The sequence below is a fragment of the Notamacropus eugenii genome, chromosome 1, assembly GCF_028372415.1.
Source record: "Notamacropus eugenii isolate mMacEug1 chromosome 1, mMacEug1.pri_v2, whole genome shotgun sequence".
Lineage (NCBI taxonomy): Eukaryota > Metazoa > Chordata > Mammalia > Diprotodontia > Macropodidae > Notamacropus > Notamacropus eugenii.
The window spans coordinates 351,467,331-351,490,477 of NC_092872.1; the positions used below are offsets into that span (position 1 = coordinate 351,467,331).

At 36.1% G+C, this 23,147-nt stretch overlaps 1 protein-coding gene across 2 annotated transcripts in view; it reads right to left on the bottom strand.

Annotated features, from left to right (window-relative positions):
- Window positions 1-1,145: 1,145 nt before the first annotated feature.
- Window positions 1,146-23,147, bottom strand: part of ZNF839 (zinc finger protein 839) — a 37,060-nt gene continuing 15,058 nt past the window's right edge. For both annotated transcript variants that reach the window (XM_072630171.1, XM_072630170.1), the window contains 6 exons: window positions 18,539-18,769; window positions 15,443-15,535; window positions 11,556-11,705; window positions 9,517-9,654; window positions 5,783-5,918; window positions 1,146-3,044 (listed from right to left, as the gene is read on the bottom strand). In XM_072630171.1, the coding sequence (XP_072486272.1) occupies window positions 2,146-3,044; window positions 5,783-5,918; window positions 9,517-9,654; window positions 11,556-11,705; window positions 15,443-15,535; window positions 18,539-18,769 (1,647 nt within the window). In that variant the 3' untranslated portion in view covers window positions 1,146-2,145. The remainder of the gene's footprint in view (window positions 3,045-5,782; window positions 5,919-9,516; window positions 9,655-11,555; window positions 11,706-15,442; window positions 15,536-18,538; window positions 18,770-23,147) is intronic.

The following is a 23,147-nucleotide window of genomic DNA, read 5'->3' on the forward strand; positions in this document are numbered from 1 at the left end:
GTTTGCTACAAGGGAGCCTTTGGATGGGTAGGAAGGAGGGTAAATTCAGAAATAAAAGTTTTAAAAAGCATAAATTTAAGAAATTTTAATGAACTGGAAGATAAGCGGATGTCCACTGATTAAGGAATAAATGAATCAATAATGGTATATGAATAATTATTTCACTGTAACAAATAGCAAGTATAGACTCTTCAAAGAAACTTTTATGACCTAAAACAGAGTAAGTCAGAACTAGGAAAACAATATGATAGAGAAAAAAAAGAAAAAGATTTTTAGAACTTTGATCCATGTAATCACCATTTATAGATTAAAAAGAATAACAGTGGAGCATGCCACCCCTCCCCCTGTCACCAACAGTGGAGAACAGAGGTAAGAAATGATACACTGGTATTCGGAATCCATGGTCAGTATGCCAACATTTTGCTTGACTATACTTGTTCTGAGTCAACAAGAATTAAGCACCTAATATATGCTCAGTACCATGCTAGGTATTAGAGAAACAATTAAAAAGAAAAACAATCTGTATTCACAGAGAGCTTACACTCCAAAGGGTTCCACTGAGGGTTGGGAACATTATTGTGAAGTGGTAGTGATGCAAAATAAATCTTCAATATAACACTTAAAAAGAAAAAAAAAATACTCCAAACTGGGTGTACCACTAAGGATGTCAAAGACAGTATAAAGGTCTCATATATAACGAAAATTACTTTTAGCAACGCTTTTAGTGGCATCAAAAAAAAAAAAGGAAGGTGGAAAACAGAATTTATTCCCATGAACTAGGAAATGGCTGAACAAACTGCCATATGAATACAATATTACTATGCCATTAAGAAATTACAAATATAAGAATTCAGATTAACTTGGGAGGGCTTATACTGACCAGTGAATAATAAAGAAGGCAAAATCCAGGTAAAAATCTACACAATGACCACAATGCTTAAGGGAAAATAACACTAAAAAAATATGAGGACTCAGATAAATGTAATGACCAATCTTAAATCCTGAAGACTAATAAATGAAACATTCCAAGTGTAGAATGAGACATGCTGTTAGACATATCAATTTGCCATTTTCATCACTTATACTTTGCTAAAGGGAGGGTTCTATGGAGGAGGGTGAGGGGGTGTACATGAATACTAAGAAGTCGCAGCAGTGTAAAGAAAATTTAATAAAACATTGTTTTAGAAGGAAAAACACCAAGAAATTTGAGTACTAGTCTTGATTCTTGTACCTGTGTCATGTAGTATCTGTCTCAGTTCCCTGAGAAAAGATTATTGTGAGAATCAAGAGATAATCCAAAATTATATTTTAAAAGAGAAATACTATGACAGTCTGTATTACATATTTTGGCACTTGATTATATGCTGCTTTTGATAATTCTGATTGTCTCATTTAAGTCTTGTAATCCGTCTTGTAATCCTTTGTGGAAAAAAAGGAACTAGGTAAAAAATTTCTTTTTTTATCCCCCCATGGACTAGTATAATGACTAAAACATCAAAGATTTCAGTATAGAACATTACCACAGACTAGGGCAAATTCTGTTTTAAAAAAAAATCTATAAAAACTGAATAAAATAGACATCTTAGAATTTAAAGGGTCCTCAAAGTACAGGGCCTCTTTACTTTTCCAGAGGAAACTGAAGACTTAACTAATATCACACCAGTTCTTTCTTGAAACAGACCATAAAGAAACTGCTCAAACCCCTTCGATCTCACCTCTAAAACTGGGATACCAGTGGTGATATTCTACTTATTTCCCAAGGAAAATACCTTAAGTTTCCAATATAGACATCACTGTCAAAAATGCAGTGAAGCAAACTGTTTTGTGGGGGATGGAAGGGGAATGAAATAGTTGTAAAAAGTTTCATAAAACAAGTGCTAATGCAGTTTTCACAACATTCACCAAAAGCTCTTGAAATTTTCAAAGATATTTTAAAGATGAGGTTTTAAATCAAAAACCTGCATGGTTTTTGGTTATATTTAGCTATTTTCAGTTCAGACAAGACATATAAAATTCTTTACAAATAAGTTAAAAGGTCTACCTGTTTCAGTATTCACATTAGAAAAATATACATTTGATGAAATAGACCATCTCTTCAGACAATTATACATAAATGAAGAAACTATGGTTCTGGTACTGTCTTAATTATGAATTCGTAATGTTCTCCCTCTGGCTCTCTCTTTCTGCTGCCAATAATGCTTCCAGTGTTTCTAAAGGAAGTCCATCAGGTGTACTGATGTGCACTGCAGTACCATCAACCTCCGTGACTATAACAATGTCATTAGCCTCAGATACAGCTGTTCCTGGATGGGACAGAATAAGCCCATCTGAAGTTTGAATAAAAATCTGTTCATGTCCCTGAGACAATTCCTGGCTCTCATCAGCAATTTCAAAGGCCAGACTTTCACCTACAGCAATGGCACTCTCCTGCTCCCTTTGGATATTCTGTAATGACTCAGGGAACTGGTCCAAATTTTCAGTAGGATTTTCAAGAATGTCCTCAGTGGACATAGATGCTTCTAATAAAGGGTGATGCTGTGATTCTGAAGAAGTCTGGCATGAATTGTCCATGGGCACGTCTGTTGACAAAATCTTTTCAGGCTGTGGTGTTATCTCCTGAATCTCATTACCTGGATTAAAAAATTCTTGATGAGATTTACAATCCTCACTCTCTCTTCTGTTGTGAATCTCATGCTCAGACCATGGGGAATCTTTATTAGATAATGTGGTACAACAGAAATCAGAAATGGCAGATTCATCAGAAGTATTCTGGTCAGGGTGGTGATTATGAACATATTCAGGGAGCAACTCTGTTCGTTCTTGAAGCAGGCTAGCTGGATTTTCTAATTGGGAACAAGCTTGCATTCCTTTAACAGCCTGGTATAGCATGGCAGAACCTGCAGGTTCGTTCTTGCTTTCTACATCAGCAAATGCTTTAGGTTGCTGGCCAGCATTTAAAGTTTGACTCCCGACATCAATGACGGCCACATTATAAGTTTCTTCTGAAGATTGAGAGGTAGTCCTATTAAGCTGGAGGTTGAAACCTAAAGCATTTGGGAAAAATTGAACATATAAACATTTCACAATTGTTCAATAAACTAATTTTAATATATATAATAAAACAACCACGATCACATATCCTATATCATATTCATACAATCACAACTGCAAATGCCTAAAAATGAACTGGAAATAAAAATTAGCAGACATAAAATACATCACCCAAAAAATGTACAATCAGAAGAGGTGATCAAGTTCATGTAATAAGGACAAGACAACCAAAGTAGGCCAACAGTACGCAAGAAACATTAAAAGATATAGAGGAAAGCCTCCCCAGAGACTGTAGGTAGATCCTTTTTGGACAATAAACATAGACAGAAAGGAGATGCTCAAGAGTACTCCCACAAATGAGATAAGAGATCCACTGATTTCTTAAAATATTGAATTACGATTCAGAAGATACATGGTATTAATTTATAGGGGAGGAACAGGATCTTATCTGAATTCTGTATCTCTCCCTGGGCCGAGCATAGGTGCCTGTATAAAGGTATAATTTTAGTGTTTTACTATAGTAAGAATAAGCTAAGTCTTGATTATGTATTAACAATTATCAGTTATATATTACCTCCCTTAGCAAAAACTAAACGATGAAATCTTACTAGATGAGAATGACAGCAAAATTTGTTTTGCAGAATAATGTTAACAGCTAAGAATGACTTTGTCTATTTACCTACACCAACAAAGATCATACCCTTGCTCTGCTCTGGCTGAAAAAAAAAAAGCATTTTCTGGTACCCAAAGCTCTGGTACTGGCCACTATCGTGTTTAAAAAGGTTAGTTGTCAAACGACAGTAGTACCTGGAAGACTATACAACAATTAACTTGAATCTAATCATCATTCCTCTAAGTGACATTTACATAATGCTTTACTTGTAAAAACTTTGACATACAGCAAATGAGATGGTCTCTTTTGTTCCTTACCAAAAATCCTCTGTACAACAGTTTTAATTATCCTCTCTTTAGAGATGAAATTGCAACTCAGAGAAGATAACTGCCTTGCCAATAGTCACAGTTATTATCAGAGGCAGCATCTGAACCTGGGTATTCCTGACACCACGTCTGGCACTCTCTTCATACTATATCTCTACCTCAACAAAAAGAAACCATTCTAAAAAGCAAAACAGAAAGGAAATGTTCAGCGCTACGTTGCACATTAGCTTGCAGACAACTGACAAACAGCAGTCTGGTAGAAGGTTATTAACCTGTAACTGACCAGTCAGATGAATCCAAAACAAGGTCAACAAAATGATCAAACCAGTTGAACAAAGACAGCTAGAAAATACATGGTCATTTTTTTTAATGCACGTAAGAGAACAGAAAGAAGTCTAAACTCAATCACAGACAAGGAGACAGCTTTTAAAAGATAACATTGAATTGCATGTATTAATCAGATTGATGCACTAATTGGTTTTGCTATTTTTTCTTTTTCTAAAAAAATGGTTGTATCGAATAGCTTCCTGGGAGAGGGCAAAAAGAGGGGCAAAGGGGGAAATTCAGTCAATATAAAAATCAAGTTAACCGTAAAAATTATTTTTTTCAAATATGCTGAATTCACTTAAAAATAAACTTGTACATAATAGTCACAGTTTCATGTACAATCCTTTCTTCTTCTACTTTGTATATTTTAGTCAATGTTTGTGTTACTAAACAAAAAAAATTTTAATATATGGTCTGCAATGATTCTAAGTTGTGTTACAGAACATGGGACCTTAAAACCATGTCGTCCAGCCCCCTGATCTTACAGAGAGAAAAAATGAGTATATTTAGCAAGGGCATTTCTAGTACAGATTTGACTATGTCACTCCCCGGCTTCATAAATTCCAGCAGCTCTCCATTACCTCTGGAATCAAATGTAAGCTCACCACATTAGCATTTAAGGCATTCACAACCTGTCTTCAAACTCTGCAGCTTTTTCATACATTTTCAAAATGTTTTTAATTTTAATTTTTTAAACCCCTTTACACCCTCAGTCCAACCAAATTATAGACAACTGTGGCTCTTCAACCTCTAAGCCTGGAATATATTCACTTGCAACCAGCACAAGAGAACCCCCAGTTTTCCTCAAAGTTCCCCTCAAGGACTACCTTCTTTCTACATGACAATGTCCCTATCTTCAAGGAGCTTACTTTCCAGTAGGAAAGATATACACAATTAAATAGAATGTAGAAAGAAAGGGTATAAGGGGGCTGCACTGAAGCTCGGAACCAGAAGACCTAAATTTGAATTCTGCCTCAGACACTTACTAGTTGTGTGTCCTTGGGCAAGTCACTTAATCTCCCAATTTCCTTAACTGTAAAATGGACATTCTGCACTCCATATGGGTGTTAATGAGGGGGTCACATGAAAGAATTTATATAAAAAGCATTTCGTGCCAAATAAACACTTGCTATTTCGATTATTGTTATTATTGGAAAGAGACAAGTGTACCAGGTGGACATTGACTTTTGTGTGGAAGGTTTCATACAGGCACCCAAGCTGTGGTCCAAAATATGATCACTTTGCAAGCAATGGGGAGTTATAGGAGGGTTTCTGAGAAAGTGAGTGATATCCTTGGGAGAGTATCACTTTAAGAAGGACCCTTAAAAACCTAAAAAGCCTTCAACACTTAAAGTAATAAACTGGTCAATCCTCAGTAGGTTAGTTTTTTAAAAATCTGTAAATAACCTGAAATGCTACTGAGCAATTTAGTGCATCCAATCATTGAGTGCCACAGAAATGTTACCTTCATTGTTAACTTGGTTACACAAAGGTATGGTTTTCTCCTTGATTCCACTGTGACTAGCATAATTATCATTCATGTTCTTGGATCCACTTTCTATCCTGGTTCTTTTGACTGGTACCGGCACTTCTTCAAGTATCTATGAATAAAAAGCCAATTCACTAAACAATATGAAAAAATGTAACTTTTCTGACTTGTCAATAGTGTTACGAATGTTTAAGAATTAAAACTAGAGCAATTGAATGTTTCAAAGAGTAATCAACCCTGATACAGTAATAACTATTCACATTTCTGTAATGCTTTGAAGATCTATAAAATAATCTACAACCATTATTATTACAGAGTCTGATAATATCACTCTACTAAAAAATGCAAGATGACTTCCCTGTAGCTTATAGAATAAAATGGAAACTTCTCAATTTGACATTTAAAGACCTTCAGTCTGTCTCTGGCCTTATTTTAAAGCTTTACTTCAAGCGCTTCCTCCTCATCACAACCAAAATGGCTTATTTCTGAACTCAGCCCAGGCTCTCTCATGTGCCTCAAAGTTATTTCCTTCTCTCTTAGAATCATGAACTTCCTATACAGCACAAGCTGGGGACCCGAACTTGTTAAGAGTTTTCTCCTGCCCAAAATTATTCTGTACTTATTATCCATGTAAATGTTTTATCCTCCCCATAGAATATACATACTCTGAACACAGGTACTGAGGGGCTTGGGGGTTTTCTTTTTTCCCCCTTCAAGCATGCAGTACCATACATAGATAGAACGTGTCTGAAATTATATTAAGATACTTATAGCTAGTGGATATATAGCTAATTAATAATTCAATTAATAAATTCACCTTTTCTTTTAAAATAACATATCAAAATTATTAAGCATATTATTCCAGATATTTATTCTATTACCTGCTCGTTTCTATTGTTACCTAGAAAATATCACATAATGGACAGAGGAGCTGGCTGGCCACAGACCAAAAAGGTCATATGTCATTCAAGTCCTACCTCTTACACATAAGGACTGTGTGAGTTGGGCAAATCACTTGACCTCTCAGTGCCTGAGGCAATCCTAAGATTGTAAGTTGCAGAGCAAATACTCACCTGCAAAGAGAGTTTTCTTCACAACAAAGCGACAGGTCCAAACTACCCACCACCCTCCAAAAATTATTTATTTCCTACTAGAATGTAAAGTCCTTGAGAACAATACTGTTTGTAAGCCCAATATGCTGAGAACAGCACAGAGTGTGCTTTGGGTAAATGTTTGCTGAACTGATTCCTATTAAAGTTTGGCTTTTTTTATTTGACATGCTAAATAAATGGATATCATTCAGACTGTGTGTGTGTGCGTGTGCGTGTATGTTTGTTTTGCCTAGAGAAATGCTTAACTAATTGTAATTCCTACTTAGATACACTAACTTTACATATGTTAGCTTTAACAGCTTAAAACTCCATTAAAACTTTTGTATATCTGTACATCTGAAATCAAATCAGCCCAAATCTGTAAAAGGGGAAATAGCAAAACTGGAATATTGACTTCAGTGTTTCAAAGTAACAGGAACAGTGCTTGTTTTTTTTTTTAATTTTAACATTTATTTTTAAAAATTTTAAGATCCAAATTGTTTCAGTTCACTGTATTCCTAATAGCTAAATCATTGACACTTGATCATCGTATGATATTGCTGTTACTATGTACAATGTTCTCCTACCATGTACAATGTTCTCCTGGTTCTGCTCATTTCACTTTGCATCAGTTCAAAAAGTCTTTCCAAGATTTTCTACTTATCCTTTTTTATAGCACAACAGCATTCCATCCATCACAATCATATACAACAACTTGTCCAACCACTCCTCAATTGATATACATCCCCTCAATTTCTAATTCTTTGCCATAACAAAAGAAGCAATTATAAATATTTTTGGACATATGGATCTATTTTCCTTTTGTCTGATCTCTTCGAGATACAGACCTACTTGTGGAATTGCTAGATCAAAGAGTATGTAGTTTTATAGCCCTTTGGGCTATAAACTGTTCTCCAGAAGAGGTGAAAAGATGCCAAGGAAGCAGATTCAGCAATATCAGACCTTAAATCATGTTCTAAGGTGATAGCATTGCGGATAATTCTGACTATTTTACATTAAAATTTTCTTGTATAAACAAAATCTATGCAGTAAAGAATATAAAGAATGCACAAAATTGGGGGGAAAATTTTCACAGACAATCTCCCAGATAGAACGCAAATGGGTTGGAATACTGTTGTGGTTTAAACGATTAGTTGGTTGATTTAGAAAAACATGGACTTATGAAAGAAAATGTTATTCACCTTTAAGAGAAACAGAAGACAAGTAGAAATAAGCATAATATGGTCAACTTAACCAGCATTTCATTAGTGTATCTATTTTCCTATATGCCCTCAAGCATTTGTCATTTCTGAAAGGCAGGAGATGGTACCTTAAATTTGTTTTAATTTGCATGTCTCTAATCAATAGTAATTTGAAGCATTTTTTTTAGGTGACAATTGATAGCTCTGATTTCATCTTCTGAAAACTGCCTGTTCTTATCCTTGGACCACTTATCAATGAGGGTATGGCTCTTGTTTTTATAAATTTGGCTCAGTTTCCTATATATTTGAAAAATGAAGCCTTTACCAAAGAATCTTGCTGTGAAAATTTTCCCTAGTTTACGCCTTTACTTCTAATTTTGGATGCAGTGGGATTCTTTGTGCAAAAACTTTTAAATTTCATTTGATCAAAATTATGCATTTTATATCCTATGATCCTATCTCTCTCGTTTGATCATAAACTTCCCATATCCAGAGATCTGACAGGGAGTTTTCCATGTTCCCTAATTTACTTATATTACCCTTTATGTCTAAATCATTTACCCATTTTGATCTTATTTGAGATGCTGGTCTATCTCTAATTTCTGCAAAATTTGTATTCCAATTTTCCCAGAAATTTTTGTCAAATGTTGAATTCTTGCCCCAAAAGCTTGGATCTTTGGGTTTCTCAAACTTTGGATCACTATAGCCATTTACTACCATGTATTATATACCTACTCTATCCCACAGATCCACCACTCTATTTCTTAGCCAGTACCAGAATGTTTTGATGATTAACACTTGTAATACAGTTTGAAATCTGGTAATGCTAAGTTGCCTTCCTTCAAATTTTTTTTCATTGATTCCTTTGACATTTTTGAACTTTGGAGAGTCCAACATTTTTGAATAAATAAATTCATTCAATTTATATCCATTAGATTGTGTATTCTTTTAGAATAAGGATTATCTTTTGCCTCTTTTTCTATCCCCAGGGTTTAGCACAGTACCTGACACAAAGAAGGCATTTAATAAATGTTTATTAATTAGTAATGTTCTCAAGTTACAAAGCTGAAAAGTTAACAGAGCTGGGATTCAAAGCCAAGGCTTTTTACTCCAAGTCCAGGAATTTTTTTCAGTACAATTTAACAAGCACTTATATTAAGTACCTACTATGTGACAGGATTCAGGGATTCACATATAAAAACAAAAACCAACAATTACTGCCCTCAAGGACTTTACATTCTACTATGGAAACACAGGAAATTAAATATGAAAAATAAATACGAAGTACCCTCCAGAGGGAGGGCACTAGGCAAATGGTGAGGGAAGGGAGGGGAGGGGAACAGGGGATCAGGAGAGGCTTCCTGTAGGAGCTGGCACTTCATTAGTGCTACATAACTTTTCCACCACAAACACCTACCTCATTTTCTCTTTTCTGTCCAGTAATTTCACCTAGTCCCACTTCAACTGCACTGAGCATATACTGAGGCAAAACGCCATTCTTTTCTAGTTCTTTCTTCTGTAGAAGCTCTTCTGTAATTCCCAATGACTCAGCAACCTAGAATTTAGGGACAAAAAAAAAAAAACATTCAAGAAAGTAACACCTTTCAAAGACAAGAAAATAATAACTACATGACTAAACCCAATGTGGTACACCAGGCCCTCTATTAAGTTAGTCACTATGTGATCAAGTGGGAACAAAGACATAAGGTTAGAATGAGTACCAGCAGCAATAAAGGTTATTCCCCAAAATTAAAGCTGCGGTGTTAGCAAAGTTTAGAAGAGGACACTGCAAAGGTTTTCTTAAGTCTTCATAGTTCTCTTCCATGGGGTCTGAAAGCTCATTGTAAAACTGACTTATTACTGAGGCAGACTTCTTAATGATACTAGCTCACATTTTAAAAATGCATTCCAGTTTTCTTTACAACTGCCCCTGAGAGGTAATACAAACCCATTTTACAGATGAGGAAACTGAATCTCAGAGAGGTGAAATAACTTCCTCAAGGTCACATACCTAGTAAAAGTCAGAGCCAAGGCTGAGGCCTAAGTCTCCAGGCTCTTCCCCTCAAGCTGCCTCTGTATCTATGACTCTTCCTCCTGGAGACAGTCTCTAGTCTATTTCTTTAGAAACATTCATGCATACTGACCTACAAATTACTTTTTCCCCATTGCCATAACTCACATCCAGAGGATGAAAAAGGAAGGACAGGAGACTACATAGATATTTCAAACATAAACCCAAAGAAAATAGAGGAAGGGAAAAAAAAAAGGATTCAGGCAAGTTTTGAGCCTACCAACCTTGACAGTGTCCCCTTAAAAACTGATGCAATGTCAATTCTCCATAGAGGCTACATCACTGATGGGCTACCTATAAGAGATGGATTTAGATGGATGTATACAGCATTAGAGCAAGACAGATTTTGGCATGTGAAAAGGATGAAGTCCACATTTTGTAATTTAAAGTAAAACAAAACAAAAATCACTCTAGAATCCAATTTGGATTAAAAAAGCTTGTTAGAGGTTCAGCTTACTGTAGTATATAAAGTTCTAATTCTTACTCTCAACAGACATTTGCAGGTCCAGCATTTCATTCCAGTATGTTAAAAACCACCTTGTTTTCAGGGTGTTTTTTAGTATTCATAATTGTTTAATGGATAATATTTAACCTTTGTAAGATATCCAACAGCAGCATCTAAGGAGATACTTAACAAATCAACCATTAGATGCTCTCCAAAGATCTTTAAAATAATGCAAGTAAAGAATATATCAGTTTGTTTTCCTAGTTTCTAGTTCAATAAAGTTTAATGATAAACATTAGTATATGTGCAAATGCATAACCAAAAGAGATAACACATAAGTCTAATCATCAATTCAGTTAAACTTAAACAATGAAGGCCTCTATGGTCAGCAGTGAGGGAGATGCACAGTTTACATAGGATATGGTTCCTTTAGTTTTATGGTAGAGTAGGAGGAGAAGAAAAACACTAATGCCAATAATATTAGACAGAATTATGACCAAAGGAGGAAGGTAAATACCAACAGGAGTGGACCAGCAATGATGGAGGAAGTGGCATTAACGTTGGACTTTAAAAAATGGATAAGGGCTTACTGACTGATGGACGGAAATTCAACAGAAGAAAGAGGAAGTCATAGGGAATGGTAAGCCCAAAAACAGAGATGCAGTAAAACTCAGATCATGTTCATTAGGCAAAGTGTGGCCAGAATGTCGTAAATACAGAGAACAGTAAGAAAATAAGTCTGAAAAGTTAGCATCAGAATATGAAAGGTCCTGAATTCTAAAGAAAATTTATCCAAAATAAAGACGTTATCCCAAAAGCTAACTACAAAAGAGCTGGTAAGATGTTAGAATAAAAATACACTACTGCCTATGTTCATTTGTAAAAGGATATTTTAAAAAATAATTTTAATACACAAACTCCCTTTTCCTATGTCAATTACCTCATTATTTTTTATTTCCAGGGGTTGCTGAGAACTCAGAACAGAGTTATTGAAGTAATCTTGACACATTTTCTTAACCATCTTATGCAATTCTTCAAATTCCTTATATACATCTGGGAAAAAAGGCTTTGTTGGGTGACTCTTTTCAACCTTTAGTGAAGAAGAAAACATCTAATAGATGAAGCAATAATATTTAAAATATAATCAATAATTCTTATTAAAATAAATGGTATACTGATACTTTTAACATTGCTGTTACTTTCAAATAAAGTCCTAAACACCCTCTCATCCCTCCAATCCAAAGAACTTTTACTTGTACCAAAGAAGCATATTTAAGCAAACCAAACCAACTCATTGGAAAAATCAGACATGTGCTTCATTCCATTTACAGTCGCCCACCAATTCTCTGTCAAAGAGGGTTCAGTGGATGAAAACTCCAGGTTCCACCTGGGTCTGGAGTAAGGAAGACCTGACTTCAAATACAGTCTCTTTAACTAGTTGTGTGACCTTGAGCAAGTCATTTAACCTCAGTTTACCTTCATCAACTGGAGAAGGAAACAGCAAATCACTCAGAAAAAGAGTAAAGTGCCAGTCAATGGCAGAAGCACAATGTCACAACCTACCATTCTTGCATGGGTTCAAATGGACACAAAAGGATGAAAAACGCCTATTACAATGTCATTGATTAAGAGCTGGAAGGGACTATGAAGATCACTTGGTCCAATCCCCTTATTGTATAGATGAGGAAATGAAGGTTAAGTGATTCTGATCTTAAGTGGAGAAACGGCCCTTCTTTTTGCAAGGAAAAGCAGTCTACTTTTGCGCTTGATCCCATTATCATAAAACTACCCCCATTATCGTCCCTATTCTACTATGTCTAATATCTCCTAGGTTCCTTCCTTACGGCCTACAATTACACCCTTATCTCCTCTATGTCTAAAAAACCCTCATTTGATCCAATGATTCCCTCTTGTTACCATCTTTTATCTATCCTCTCCTTCATAACTAAACTCCTTAAGAATGCCATCTACACTTAGTAATAATCATAATAACTAATATTTATATAGCACTTACTATGTGCCTGGCACTCACACAGGGCAAGCAATCACATGGTGGTCAGAAGAAGCGATACAAGGACATTTCTCAAGGTCTCTCTCAAGAACTTTGGAAGTGACTGTCTGACATGGGAGATATTGGCACAGGACCACCCACATCAGGGAGGGTGCTGTGCTCTATGTGCAAAGCAGAACTGAAACAGCTCAAAGGAAATACAGGATGCACAAATTTAGAGTAGCCACCCCAAATGTTCACCTGGACTATTTGTGCCCAATCTGCAGTAGAGCATTCTGAGCTCGTATTGGTCTGATCAGCCACAATCAGTCACACTGAAACTTGACTTTATCACAGGGAAGTCATTTTGGTCCTCTTCCAGAAGGAAGGACAACAACCAACCAGCCAGGCACTGTACTAAGCACTTTTATATCATCTGATCCTCACAACAACCCTGGAAGGTAGATAGAATTATTATCTCCATATTACAAATGAGAAAACTGAGGCAAACAGGTTAAGTAGTTTGCCCAGGGTCACACAGCAAACAATCGTCTGAGACCAGATTTGAACTTCCATATCCTTGCCCCTTTCCTCTCCTCTCACTCCCTTTTAAACCCTGTGTAATCTGCACTCACGTCTTATCATTCAACTGAAATTTTCCTCTACCAAGTTACCAGTGATCTTTCTTTACTACTAAATCTAATGGCTTTTTCTGAATCTTCAACCTCCTTGATCTCTCTGCCACATCTGCTATTTGGCTGCTTCCTTACTGCCTACAAACATGCCCATGTTGCCTCCATCCTTAAAAAAAACCCAATCTATCTTTGCCAGATCTCTCTTCCCTTTTGTGGCTAAACTTCTTGAGAAGGATGTCTACAATAAGTGCCTCCAATGCCTTTCCTCTCACTCTCTTCTTAATTTCTACAATCTAGCTCCCAACCTCATCATTCAACCAAAACTGCTCTCTCAAAAATTACTAAAAGCTTTGATCAATACACTGATCTACCACAATTCCAAAGGACTCATGATAGATGAAAAATGCTATCTACCTCCATATAGAGATCTGAAGGACTCATAGTGCATATTGAAGCATATTTTTTCTCTTTTCTTTTCCTTGGGTTATTGTTTTGGTTTGTTTTATTGGTGGTAGTTATTGTTTTCCTGGAACATGGCTAATGTGGAAATGTTTTGCATTATTTCATGTCTATAATGGATGTTGTAATTCTTGCCTTCTCAGTAAGTAGAGGAAGGAGTAGAAGGGAGAAGAGAGAAAATTTGGAATTGAAAAAAATTAACAATCTCTTAACTGCCTTTTCTGAGTGCTCATCCTTTTTGACCCTTCTGCAGTCTTTGACACTGTCAATCACCCTCTTCTCCTTGATACTTCTTCTTTCTAGGTTTTTGTGACACTATTCTCTCCCAGTTCCCTGACAGCTTCTTCTTAATCTCTGCTGGATCTTCATCCTGGTCATGCCCACGTCCCCACCAGTATTTCCTCAAGGATCTGTCCTGGCCTTCTTTTCTTCTCTTCTCCCACTCTATTTCACTTGATGATCCTCATCAGCTCCCATGGATTCAATTATTGTCTCATCTCATGTCAAACTCAACTTTTCAAAACAAAATTCCTTATCCTTCCTGTTCCAACTCCAACAAGCTCTGCCCCAGTCCACCTCAAAGCTGTTCCCCTTCCAAACTTCCCTAACATCATCCTAGTCACCCAAGCTCAAAAACTTATCTTGACACGTCACTCATGCTAAATAGCCAATTTCTTCTACCTTCATCTCTTCAGTAAACTTGCCTTTCTCTCCACTCACAGAGCCACCATCCTAGTTCTGATTTTCCTTACCCCTTGACTGGATTAGTACCTTCGAATTATTCTCCCTTCCTCAAGTCTCTCCCTACCCCAAATTCATCCTCTATTCAGTTGACAAAGTAATTTATCTAAAATATAGCTATGACCATGTCATGCCTCCAGTTCAATAAACTCTAATATCTCCCTATTACCTCCAGGATCAAATATAAAATCCTGTTTGGCATTTAAAGTTATTTATAACCTGGCCTCTTTCCTACTTTTCCAGCATTCTTACACCTTACTCCACTGCACATACCCCAGGATTTAGCCACAATGGTCTACTTACAGATCCCCAAACATGACAACTTTCTAGGCCCTGTGCCTTCAAATTAAATGTTTCTCATGCCTGGCATAATATCTACCTTCTCACACTCACTTTTCCTGGCTCCCTTCAAGACTCAGCTCATCTTCCACCTCCTGAAGGAGATGTTCTTTCTAGCCCATCTATCTGCATCAGCTGCTAATGCCTTCCTCTTTCAGATTACTTGCACATCTTCTATGTCTATGCTGTGTATAAATCAATACTTAACATGTTTCTCCTACGAGGACTCCATGGGCCAGTTTTGGGTTTTGGTTTTTTGTTTAGTTTCGAGTTTTGCTTCTTGTACTCCCAGTGCTTGGCACACTGCCTGGCTAAATAAGTGCTTAATAAATGCTTCAGGACTGATTGTTGCCCTGGGTCACACAGCTAGAAGTCTTTGAGGTGGCATTTCAACCCATGTCCTCTCAACTCCAAATCCAGATTCTACCTACTATACCATCCCAACTCTATCACTGCACTCAACAATAAATATAGATTTTTATATTTTGAAGGCAGTAAGAAATGTACATCCACTACAGATCTGATAAATATTTGCAAAAATCTATCATACAGAAAATTCCAAATACCTTTAGCTCATTTAAAATGAAAATAAAACTCAACTTTCTAAATTATGAAGTATCACCATCCAAAACAGTGTATTTCGTATACAATGAGAATACTCACTTTCATGAGAAGAAATTCATAGACAGTTACAAGCTTGCTTAGACGTGGTAGAGCCAGCTCCATTAAATCTTCATGGTCGCATTGCTGGAGCAACTACCAAAACATGACATTTAGCAACTTTTAAAAGTTATGCATATCCTTCTATACATCCAACAAGTCAGTAGTAAATTTTACTTGTTTTTACATATTCTTAACAGGAATCTCAGAGAGAATCTAGTCCAAATTCCTAACCAAGACATCCCTTCCATAATATCAGAGAGATGCAATACTGTTGACACTGGTATCTGCTCATGTGCTTCCATGGGCAGGGAGCACGCTGAAAAAGCAACATAATGATGCAGAAGAGCATGGGCTTGGAGACAAGATAATTCAGGTTTCAAATTCTCTATTTCACTTCTTAGTAGTGTGATCATGTGCATCACAACTTTTCTAAACTTTAATTTCCTCATCTATATAATGGGGGACAGAGGAAATAATACATCACAGGGCTATGAAAAATGGGATGATGTATGAAAATTGCTTTGCAAATTTTAAAGCTCTAGTCACTATTTTTAATATAACATTCCTTTTATGAATGGTTCTAGTCATTAGAAATGTCTTTCTTAAATATAAGCAAAATGTGCCTTACTATTACTTCTACCACCGACTGGAAATCTATCCCCTCTTAAATATAAGTCATTAAATATCTAAAGACAACTATCCTATGTCTTACTGCACTGTAAGAAACAATAAATATGGAGAACACAGAGAATTACATGAACTGATGCAAGGTAGGATAATGAGAACAAGAAAAACAATATATACATAACTATAACAATGGGAGGGGGAATAAAAACTAAATCCCATATAACTGTAACCAAATTTAACCCTAAAGAAGAGATAAGAGAATGTTCTTCCATCTTTTCTTTACAGACATATGAGACTAAGAATATCAATTCCTGTATATCATGTCAGACTCAATGGATGTGAGTTAGCTGGTTTTCTGGGTAGAAGGCATGAAGGACTGGGTATACTAGGAAATGAAGATCATGTTAAAAAAATTTATAAAGTGCAGATGAAATTATATTGACTGCATAAAACCCATAACTTCATGGAACTTCCCCAATGAAATCCACTGTCCTATAAAAATTATGTAGATGAAAAGTGCCTGTTGCCCTATTACAAACAGTTGAGCAACCAGCCCACTGAGTTAGCAGTCTGTATATCTGAGATGATGAGTTGGGTCCAAAATTTAACAAGACATTTATTTGTATAATGAATCTGGAAAACTCCTCAATGCCAACTTGCATCCCAGCCGAAAGCCCCATCTCTTTAACTCAAAATTTCTCCCTATAATATTCATCTCCCTGTAATAGTCACAGATCTTGGAACATCAAAATCTCCAAAGAATCAAAGGTCAATAGAAAGATGCAAAGGGGACATAGGCAGTCTGTACCTTATTACTAATTATGACCTAAGCAAAGAAGTTTTATTTAGGAAGTTATCTGATATGAAATAGAAGTAGTGGAACCATTTCTGGTACCATTAGGCAATAAAAACACCTGAGGTAACTTGAGTTAGAGAGTGTTATTATCCCAATGTGTACCCCATTTTAATTCAGATGTCCTCCTGTTGAGGTTCTGTGGTTGCAAAATACTGGTACTATTGGGTCAAAGGGCATACATAATATTATAATTACTATGTATGATTTCATTTAGCTTTCTAAAAGGCTAAAACTAGTTAATAGTCTGCCTGTTTTTAAACAGACATTTTTGCGTCAATGTTGTTTTAATTTACTTTTATTTAATAAGGAAGCTGAATACTTTGTCTTTGTTAGCAATTTGTTTTTCTCCTTTTAAGAACTGCCAGTTCATATCCTATGACTGCTTATCTGTTATAATATAGGTCTTAACATATCTCTTGAGTCACTTTTTTTATTCCTCACTACATTTTGTTCTGCTGCTACACATGCGCATGAAGTAGATTAAATGGAATTGCTGTGTTTGCCTAAACAACTTGACTTTATGGTCACCCTTAGCCTTCTACTTAACTGTATGAGTAATTTCCTCAACTGTATGGGTAATTAAATGTTTGGGGGGAAAAGGTAAGAAAGATAATTAGTGTTCATGATTAAAGGTAATTCACCTGAATCAATATTCAGAACTTTATGTCACTAACAGCAGTTTCCGTCTAAAAACAAAACAAAGCAAAAAAGGTAATATCCCATCTAATCTACTTCTTCCACTTGTATTTTTAAGCAAGATTAACAGTGAGTTTAATAATTAAACCCAATATGGCAGCTATGCTATTCTTCATAATGGTTATCTGGTGCTCTCTCTCATTGCATCATACCTCTATTACAAGGAATTCTATTATCCTCTACTATAACAGAATTATTAACTTATATTTGTATGACACTTTATAGTTTAAAAAATATTTATTTACATCAATTTTTAAAATCTGATTTTAGTAAGTTAGGTAAGGCAATCATCGTCCTCTTACAAAACAGGAAGCTGAAGTTCAAAGAAGTAAAGAAATTTGCCCATAAAAGGCCAAGAACTCAGAAAAATGTCAGAGCCACATCTTAGGCTAGTATTCAAACACATAATGACTTAGAAAACCACAAATTAGCATTATCTATGTTGTACTGCATTTCCAGACAACAGCACTTCACAGGTCAATTTACCATGCAAATGAGTTAGTTCGAGCAGAAGACAATTTTATTATATTCTCAAAGAAATGAAACCTTAATTACTTTATTATACTAGAACAGTGAACTTTTCCAGTAAGTGTCAAATAAGCTGAATAGTCCTATGATAGTCCTATATACCTCAAAACTACCTACAAGCAAATGAAAAAGCATGTCCAGTTTGTTAGAATTTAAATACACACACACACGTTTTTATATATATACCACATATATAACCAATTTTTTTCTGACATCATCATGCTTGATTTTACTATAATGCTCAATTTCCCAAAATACATTTCATAGTTGAATTGTTACAACTAATAGCAACTAAAATGATCTAAGGGCAAATAGACCTTCAGTAAATTTTCCCCAAAGTGAATCCAATGAAATGATATGAAGTTCCATGAAGACATGGAAACACATACCTCTTTAAGGCTTGCTTTATTCTTCACTACATTCGGTTCTTCTGCTACACCTGTGCATGAAGTAGGTTGAACAGAATTGCTGTGTTTGCTTGAACAACTTGACTTTACAGATGCCCTTAGCCTTCTACTTCTTTTTGATCCTCTGGTCCTCCTAGATCCCCAACATGCCAAGTGAATTCCATTTTTTTCTTCTGACTCCAATAATGTCCCAGCTTCTTCAGAATCATAGTTCTGTATCAGCATACCCCCAAAATGAAAAAATAAAAATAAAAATCCACAAATCATACTTTACATCCTTCTACTAGGAAACATTCAAGCTATGTGCTCTGGAAGAGATACAAGTTTAGATAAAGCACAATCCTTGCCCCTATGGAGTTTATGTTCTAAGAGGGTAAGAGAAATACAAAAATGCCTATATTATAAATACATTAGATATGTGTGATATGAAGATGCAGAGGAGGCAGGAGACCACCATCAAGGGAAGGGGAGGATCAGAAAAAGTTTTCAAGAACAGATGGCATGAATCTCAGCCCTGACAAAGAACTCAAAAGTCAAATAACTGGCCAGGAAAATGCCCAAAAAAAGGGAAAAAGAATAAGACAATAGAAAGTTACCTTCTTGGCCAGCAGGTATTTTCTTCCATCCTTTTGGATGAGGAGGAACAATTTAGGTCTTCAAAGGAAGACCTAAAAGTCAAGGCTTCTGCATCCAAAACCTCCAAAATAAATATACAATGGTCTCAGCCCACTGAAGAGCTCAAAAAGGATTTTGAAAATCAAGTAAGAGAGGTAGAGGAAAAATCAGGAATAGAAATGAGAGAGATGCAAGAAAACCATGAAAAGTAAGTCAAAAGCTTGCTAAAGGAGACCCCCAAAAAATGCTGAAGAAATTAACACCTTAAAAAATAAACTAACTCAAATGGCAAAAGAGGCCCAAAAAGCAAATGAGGAGAAGAATGCTTTAAAGAGCAGAATTAACCAAATGGAAAAGGAGGTTCAAAAGCTCACTGAAGAAAGTAGTTCTTTAAAAATTAGAACAGAGCAGATGGAATCTAATGACTTTATGAGAAACCAAGAAATTACAAAACAAAACCAAAAGAATTAAAAAATAGAAGATAATGTGAAATATCTCACTGAAAAACAACTGACCTGGAAAACAGATCCAGGAGAGACAATTTAAAAATTATGGGACTACCTGAAAGTCAAGATCAAAAAAGGAGCCTAGACATCATCTTTCATGAAATTATCGAGGAAAACTGTCCTGATATTCTGGAACCAAAGAGCAAAATAAATATTGAAAGAATCCACTGATCACCTCCTGAAACAGATCCAAAAGGAGAAACTCCCAGGAACATTGTAGCCAAATTCCAGAGTTCCCTGGTCAAGGAGAAAATATTTCAAGCAGCTAGAAAGAAACAATTCAAGTATTGTGGAAATACAATCAGCATAACACAAGATCTAGCGGCTTCTACATTAAGGAATCAAAGGGCATGGAATATGATATTCCAGAAGTCAAAGGAACTAGGATTAAAACCAAGAATCATCTACCCAGCAAAACTGAGTATAATACTTCAGAGAAAAAAACTGTCATTCAATGATACAGAGGACTTTCAAGCATTCTTGATGAAAAGATCAGACCTGAAAAGAAAATCTGACTTTCAAACACAAGAATCAAAAGTATGAAAAGGTAAACAGGAGAGAGAAATCACAACAGACTTACTAAAGTTGAACTATTTACATTCCTACATGGAAAGATACTATTTGTAACTCTTGAGATTTTTCTTAGTATTTGGGTTGTTGGAGGGATTACACACATACACACACGTGTATGTGTATATACATATATAAGACAGAGAGCACAGGGTGAGTTGAATAAGAAGGGATGATATCTAAAAAAAAATAAAATTAAGGGGTGAGAGAGGAATATATTGGGAGGAGAAAAGGAGAAATGGAATGGGGCAAACTATTACTCATAAAAGAGACAAGAGTAAGCTTAGTGAATGGAGGAGAAAAGGGAGGAGGTGAGAGGGAAAAAGTGAAGCTTTTTCTTCACATTTGGCTTATGGAGGGAATAACATGCTAACTCAATTTGGTATGAAAATCTATTATTACACTACAGGAAAGCAGTGGAGAAGGGGACAAGTAGGGTGAGGGGGATGATAGAAGGGAGGGTAAATGGGAGAAGGGAGGAATTAGAAGTAAACACTTATGGGGAGAGACAAGGTCAAAAGAGAGAACAGATTAAATGGGGGGCAGGATAGGATGGAGGGAAATATAGTTTTACACAACATGACTATTATATAAGTTATTTGCAAAACTATACATATATAGCCTATATTGAATTGGTTGCCCTCTCAGTGGGGATGGGTGGGGAGGGAGGAAGGGAGAGAAGTTGGAATTCAAAGTATTAAGGAACGAATGTTGAGAAACATTTCTGCATACAACAGGGAAATGAAAAATTTAGGTAATGGGGTACAGAAATCTATTTTGCCCTAAAAGAAATGAAAAAAGATGGGCATAAGGGAAGGGAGGGGTGTGATAGAAGGGCAAATTGAGGGAAGAGGTAATCAGAATGCATGGCGTTATGGAGTGGGGGAGGGGAGATGGGGAGAAAATCTGGAACTCAAAATTTTGTGGAAATGAATGTTGAAAACTAAAAATAAATAAATAAACATTTACAATTTTTAAAAATGAGTTCCAAGTGAGTAAAGATGTGCAAGTAGGAATGCCAATGGGTATTTGTGTAACAAAGAATAAACTAGTATTTCTTACTGTTGTTTAAAAAAAAAAAAAGAACATATGGCATTTTAGTTGGCCATTAAAAAGGACAGGCATGGTAACAAAGGGAAGGAAAGGTTTTCTAGGCATAATGTACAGCATGACAAAAGACAGATGCAGATGAACACAGGCTTGAAGGGAGAGGAAGAGGAAGAACATGTGCTCCAATTTGCATGCAGCTGGGTGTATGGGTAAGGTAACGATAAAACAGGCAAATAACATGAGGGAAACAGGTTAGGGTCAGACACCCAAAAAGTGCCAGGCACAAATGTCCAAACTTAGAAATTACAACAGAAATGAGAGATGAGAAAATAGTCCCAACTTCTCAACATCCTGGCTTTGCTATTGCTATAGGTCATGTAAGACATTTGTCTTGGGCAAGTCACTCAACCTCTATGGGTTTCAAGTTCCTCATGTAAAATTAGGTGGTTGAACTATAATTTCTAAAGCCTCTTTGAGTTCTAAACAAAATAAAGGGTTACAAAAAAACAACCTCAAAGATTATTACTTCCTAGAACAATTGAAGAAATGTAAAAACAAAATTCCAAAATAATGAATAAATATTACTCATGAAAAGAAACAGAAGATAAGATACCAAGAAAAATAATGAATCTACAATAATAATTTACTAAGAGCCTACTGTGTACCAGGTACTGTGCTAAGTGCGGAAGATACAAAAAAAGGTAAAAGACAGTCCTGCCCTCATGGAGCTTACAATTTAACGAAGGAGACAACACACAAATATATAGAAAGCAAGCTATACACAGGATAAAAAGGAAATAATTAACAGAGAGAAAGCACTAGACTCAGTGGAGGCTAAGGAAGGCTCCCAACAAAAAATGAGGTTTTATTTGGGAAAAAGAAGCCAGGGAGGTCAGTAGGTGAAATGGAGAAGGGAGAATATTCCAGGCATGGGGCACAGTCAGAGAAAATGCCCAGAGTTGCAACATGGGAGTCTCTTGTTCGTGGGACAAGAAGAAGGCCAGTGTCACTGGATTGAAGAATACGTGCTGGGAAGAAGGCATAAGAAGAGTAGAAAAGTAAGAAGGAACTAAGTCATGAAAGGCTTTGAACGTCTAACAGAGCATTCTGAATTTGATCTTGATACAGTAGGGAGCCACAGAGTTTACTAAGTAGGAGGGTGACAAGGTTGAACCTGCACTGTAGGAAAATCATTTCAGCAGATGAATGGAGACTGGATTAGAGTGGTGAGGGACTAGAGTGAGGCTACTACAATAATCCAGGTATGAGATGATAGATAAGAGCCAGTATCTGGGTAGCAGCAACGTCAGAGGAGAAAAGGGGACATGAGAGGTTACAAAGATAAAACTGACAGGCCTTGGCAACATATAAGATATGGAGGGTAAGAAATAGTGAGGAGTTGAGGATGGCTCCTAGGTTGTAAGCCTAAGGGACTAACAGGATGCTCTTCTCAACATAACAGGGAAGGAGGATGGAAGGAGAGCTTATGGGGAAAGATAATGAATTCTACTTTGGACCTATTGAGTTTATGATGTCTACGGGACACACAATCTGAGATATCGGAAAAGCAATTTCCAGGTCCAAGACTGACTGTCAGCAGAGTTCAGGAGAGAATAGAAAGACTTCAGAATAACCAGCAACAAGGTGACAATGGCCCCAAAAATGAAGCTAGAACTATTCTAAGACACATTAATAAGAATAATGGGGGAGGGGAGAGATGTGATTTTGGGTGAAAGCTGATCATTTCAATTGATCTCACAACTTTCGCCACCTTCATAAAGAAGGCAAGAGAGTGGCAAATAAAGCAAAAAGAGTAAGAGGATATATGTTGGAGGAAATTCACAATTAAC